The following is a 6,000-nucleotide window of genomic DNA, read 5'->3' on the forward strand; positions in this document are numbered from 1 at the left end:
TGCAGATTAGCTTCCCTGAGACGGTTACTGACAGTTTGTGCAGAAATTATTCTGTTGTGCAAACCCACAGATTCATCAGCTGTCCGGGTGGTTGGTCTCAGACGATCCCACAGGTGAAGGAGCCGGATGTGGAGGTCCTGGGCTGGCGTGGTTACACGTGCACAAAATTTGAGAGAAATAAGCTTTTTGTGTGGATGGAAAATGTCTGGGATCTTTTATTTCAGCTCATGAAACATGGGACCAACACTTTACATGTTGCGTTTATATTTTGTTCAGTGTACATGAAAGGCCTGGGGGTTAGGGGTCGATTTGGAGTATGAGCCCATTCCCAACCAATCTTGAATGAATTGCACTACCTCTCAGCACGAGTCTCTACAAAATGCTGTCAGTAAGATTACACAACAAGACAATAAGTACAACAAACATTCATTCATACGTCTTTCCATTTAGTGATTATGTGCTGACACGTTACCTCCAAAAACAGTTTAAAACTGTTTTCCGTTACCACTCACCCTCCACCCGAAAGAAATAGGTTAACATATGGGGTTGTGAGGGTGTGCTGTAACGTTAACTTAATCTTCCTTAGCTCCACACGTCCTGAGAGTAGCGGCCCTTGGTCATCAGCTTCTTGATGTAAGCCACAGCCTGTGTGTGTGTGAGACCTCCCACCTCCTCAACGATGTCATAGAAGGAATTCTGCACATCCCGCGCCATGTTCCGAGCATTCCTAGGAAAAGACAAGTGGCAGCCATATTTACAGTAGGCACACAATAATGATGGATTTTCTCTTTCAAAAAACCCTCAAAGCTTGTACATGTACTGTGCCTTCAGGAAGTATTCACACCCACATTTTGTTGTGTTACAGCCTGAATTTAAAATGGAATAAATTGAGATTTTCTGTCACTGACCTACACACAACACCCCATAATGTCAAAGTGGAATTATGTTTTTAGAAATGTTTAGAAAGCTATAAAAAATGAAAAGCTGAAATGTCTTGAGTCAATATGTATTCAACCCATTTGTTATGGCAAGCCTAAATAAGTTCAGGAGTAAAAATATGCTTAACAACTCACATAATAAGTTGCAATAATAGTGTTTGACATGATTTTTGAATGAACACGGCCCTCCCCCTTCCTACTGCTCATTCAGTAACAACCTGCCTGCTCACTGCCTGGTAGTCAGCAGCAGGTCACAGTGAAAAATATGTTTTGTTTGAAGAAATGCCATGTTTACCCCCCGCGACATCGTTTTCAAAGTAGCCCAAATGTTAGCAAAACTGCGGACATGGCAACCCTGCACTGAAGCATCTGCTCGTTGCATGGTAACAATAGTCTCTCTGCCTGGTTGGGTTTCTGGTGAGCAAACCAACTATTTTGTGCACTACTGCCACCTACAGTGGGATCCAGTGCAGGACAGCAGAATATAAAACACCCACTGGTACATAACATGTCATGTAATGTCACTACAATAATTGTTCCCTTGCTGTAATTAATGAACAAAAAAACAGTCTGACACAAATAATTGCAATTTCAAAAGCTTTATTGAAAATGCATATTTCAAACATTTTTTGTAGTTTTTTTATTTTAAAGAATAGTGCATGTCTCAAAATATTAGAACGAGACCAATATGTGTATTTTTCTAAACATAGTTCCTGTGTCTGAAATTAAGTTTCTGTGTGTATTGGAGGAGTAAGCAATACTCAAAATATCTGTGTGTGTGTGTGTTGTAGTAGTAGATGGCCATTATTTATTCAAACATCTAAGTTTGGGCAGCAGCCACTGGAGAAACCTGTCAATCAAACAGGACAATAAATAGTAGTTTTCACTTACACATCAGATAGCTGCTCTTTCTCTGCTACCTCATTCTATTTCTATAATTCTCTACCTCATTCTATTTCTATAAATCTCAAAAATGCCCTTGTTATGTTCTACTTCTCCTTCTTCTATTTCCTCACCTCTTCCTCAGACTCTTATTTTCCTCTTTCTTGTCCTCCTTACTTTCTCCAACATTTTCCACCTGCTTCATGTTACTAGCCTGCTCTTGCTTCACTCGCTTTTTTGCCTTGCCCTTTTTCCTTTTGACCTTCCCTTCCTGAATATTTTGGACAAGGAGATAAAGTAATATAAGCTTATGGCTATTTTCTACTCTTGAGCTACGATATCTAGAGTTATGATATACTGTAGGACATATGGCCAATATCCCCTTCCTGTTTCCTCTCACCTGTGGGTACACTCCTGTCATTTTCTGCGCCATTTCCTGGAGCAGCTTCCTGCTGTTCTCACTCAGGTTGGTGATGGGGGCCAGGCGAGGGCTTCCTGTATTGGTGATGGGGGCCAGGCAAGGGCTTTCTGTATTTCCTCTCACCTGTGGGGCCACTCCTGACATTTTCTGGAGCAGCTTCCTACCGTTCTCGCTCAGGTTGGTGATTGGGGCCAGGCGAGGGCTGTGGTGGTATGGTAAGTACTCCACAGCAGGCGGAGCAACAATGACAGGGACAGGGCTGGGAGGAGTCAGAGGCTTTGGGACATCCTCTGGAGAGGGCAGGGCCCGTAGGGCTTCAGCCAGGGTCCAGGGTGCTGAGGTCACAAGAGGAGAAAGGCAAGTCTGGCCAGGCACAGGACCAGAGACTTTCCCTGGGCTCTGTAATACCAGAAACAACAAACAAACTGTCAGGACAGTGCTATGTTATACACAATCTCTAGATATACTGTATAACTAATCTATAAATACATTAGATACATGACTACACTCAATAAGTAAGAGTAACTTACAAAGCGCTGGACTTCATACTTCTTTTTTTCAAGCTTGAGGAGCCTGTTCTTGGCTATGCTGGTCTTCATTTCTGCCATGCTCTCTACCATTTCGGCCATCTCTCCAGTGCATTTCTTGAAAGCCACTTTCAACCTTTCCAAGTCATTCAGCCAACTGTCCAGGTCTACTGCCTCAAGATCTCATTTTGCTGCAGTTTCTCTTCATCACTTGGATCAGTGCCCTCAACTCCTCGCCCCTCCTCCCATTGTCTTCCCTATTCACATCTTCATCCCTCAGTCTTTCATCCTTCCTCCTCCCCATCCACTTCTCAATCCAGGCTCTGAAGCATCCCTCATTCTTCTTCTGCCTCTCTTGGTTGATGTCCAGACCGTCATTGACCGTCTTCAGGCCTTCCTCCAGGTCAAGCTCTATGGAGGCCAGGTTTTCTTTAATTCTCCTCAGGCTCTCCTCATTGGTGTTGGTCCACTGTGTCTTCTTGTCCAGCTGCTGCCTGCAGGGCCGGACAGAAGGGACCACCTCCATCTGGCGTGACACCTTCTTCAGGGCACTCACAGAGGCAGGGAGAGGGATGTTGGGTTTGGCCACAATAATATGTACAGACATCGGGTCAAACAATTGAGATGTGACACACACTAGTGATGCGCGGGTTGACTCATAACCAGAAGTCCTGCGGTTATATCCACAGGGCGGGGGATTTAGGGTCATGAAATATTGTTGAATAAACAGAAAACAATACATTAAAAAATCCATAAATGTATAATTATTGTGCAAGTTATATCTATAGGCTATTTGGCATTAGTGTGTAAGCCTAAACTTTAGGGCATAACTTGACGCGCGCCAGATAGACTACACACCAATCACCAAACGCTTTAATTCAATAAGAGAAAAGCTACGAAATGGAAAGTTGAAAATAAAGAAGGGACGGCCAGAAAAGTAATGTTTGGAAAATATTTGGTGAAGTGTTAAAAGAGGATGATGGCAGTGCCTATGTTATGTTTGATGATTGTGAGGCACTATAGAAATTCGACAGTCACAAGAGGGGGATTCAAATAGGCCTATGGCACGTCAAGGGAACAAACAGCCTACTGTTCAGATGGGTTAGATGGAAACTGAAATCTGGACACTGACTGTAGATCTTTAACCTCTCACAGTCTTAATATTAACTCCTGCAGAATTAAGCATTTCTTGCAGTAAAATGATAGGCTACACCAAATGTAGGCTTTATTTTGACTCGGGAACAGCAGTGGAGAAATATGATTTCTTTCAGCATCTTGAGGGAATGCAAATGCGCAGCTAGGGACTGCTTTATCAGCATCATAAAAGCTGATAATATTTCAACCACATAAAATGTGCATCCAAGCCAAACTGAAATCTTATCAGAAACATGTCTGGTCGTTTTCAACCCGTCAAACTGATGTCATTTGGAAATTTTGCACAGAAAATGTTTCCCTTTTGATCTTAAGTTATTGCATTTTCTTCTTGATCCCTAAAAGTTTTTGGTTTATTTAGTCTTCTATCTAATTATAGACAAGTTGACTAACAAATAGCCTACCAAAATGTTGGAAATTATAAGCAGAAACATATCCAAACTAGGCACAAAAAAATCCTGCACCCCCTGCTAAGAAATCGTTCTGACGGTGTTCTATATTTGCGGGTTAGGGTCAGGTGCGGGCCTCAGATTTTCACTTTATCACATATAGTCGGGCGGTTGCGGATGGGTTATTAGCAATTGCGGGTGGGTTCGGTTGAACAAACAGCTGACCCGCGCACCACTAACACACACACACACACACACACACACACACACACGTAAGAGCCTACCAGTCGAGGGTCCTTCAGTGAAGCCCCTTTTCTCAGTGGTTCCTTTGAAGGCCCTGGACTGTCCTCAGCAGAGGCATCATTGCCATTATCACACTGTGTGTCAGAGAGCTAGTTGGTCATAGTCCATTCTCCACATTCAGTCAAAGAGTTACTCAAATACATGCTGCAGAACATACCAGAAAGTCTGACTCATCGAAGGAGTGGAGAGAAAGATCGTCGTCCTCTACTATATCCCTCACTTTAAGCCTTGTCACCTTTCCATCCTCCTCATCCTTCACTTTCAGCAGTGGTGTCCTCCTTTCATGATCCTCATCATCAGACTGGGTATCAGAGTCAACTAGTCAGAGACTATTCTCCTTACAGTGATGTCACTCAACAAAGACATGGTGTACAACTGTCTTACCTCAGATTCACAGTCAGTGAAGGAGTAGATAGAGATGTCATCAGAGTTGGAGGATGAGATCACCCCATCATCATTTCTATCCATCAGCCGAGTCACCCTTCCAGACTGAGGAGACAGACAAAGGCATGTACTTAGGGCAGCCATAGAATACACTGGCATTGACTGTCAAGAAAATGTTGAATATTTAGGCAATCCAACATAGTTGTACAAGTAGTGAGTAATTTATGGGTAATTGAAAATGCAAGTGTATTGAAATGCAATAAATGCAACTCCCATAACATTAGGGATGGGGCTAAAGACTTTCCATACTGTAGGATTCTTTAGCATTTCTCTGTTCAAATATTTTTTTATTGAACACACACAAGAATGGTGTATAGGTATGAAAGACATGTGTACAGTTCTTATCTAAACATAAGAGAACAGACATGAACAACAAGACCCAGAGTTCTGGACACAAAACAAATATTACAAAACACGACATACAGAACAGGGACAGGTAGAAAGAAAAAGGGTATATGTAACCCCCCCCACTTATCCCCCCCTATTCCACCCTATTCCCCTCCCGACTGCTCGAGTGTCAGGGCCAGCACACGCTGCCCAAAGGTAGATTACAATATGACAATTGAGAGTGCGTTAAAAAGTACAAATTCACAGCACCGACTGGTCCAGGTAAGAGAGGAAAGGCTGCCAGATTTGATCAAATGTTGATAATTTATTGTTCAGAATATATCTAATTCTTTCTAAGTGTACAGTTTTTGCCACTTCGCTGAGCCATAATTTGGTAGAGGGCGCTTCCCTCCTTTTCCAAAACAACAAGATTAATTTTTTTGCCGAAATGAGACTGTAAGAGATGAGTTGTTTTTGGGAGTTGGTTAATCCGTTTAGGGAATCGGACACTCCCAGGATTATCAGAAGCGGGTCTGGGTCTATTGAAGTCTCCAGAACTTCAGAGAGGACCCCAAATATTCCACACCAATAACCATACAGACTAGAGCATAGGGCAA

General features: G+C 42.7%; 1 protein-coding gene across 1 annotated transcript; it reads right to left on the bottom strand.

Moving 5' to 3' along the window:
• Positions 1 to 1,523: 1,523 nt before the first annotated feature.
• On the bottom strand, positions 1,524 to 3,963 carry LOC311143213 (uncharacterized protein). Its single transcript, XM_084179014.1, has 3 exons — positions 2,772 to 3,963; positions 2,221 to 2,640; positions 1,524 to 1,788 (listed from the first exon to the last, which is right to left on the bottom strand). Exons 1-3 carry the CDS (start codon positions 2,868 to 2,870, stop codon positions 1,759 to 1,761), a joined length of 549 nt encoding a protein of 182 aa, XP_084035140.1. The 5' UTR covers positions 2,871 to 3,963; the 3' UTR covers positions 1,524 to 1,758.
• Between the last annotated feature and the right edge of the window lie 2,037 nt (positions 3,964 to 6,000).

Source organism: Coregonus lavaretus (assembly GCF_964263955.1).
Source record: "Coregonus lavaretus genome assembly, chromosome: 15".
Taxonomy (NCBI): Eukaryota; Metazoa; Chordata; class Actinopteri; order Salmoniformes; family Salmonidae; genus Coregonus; species Coregonus lavaretus.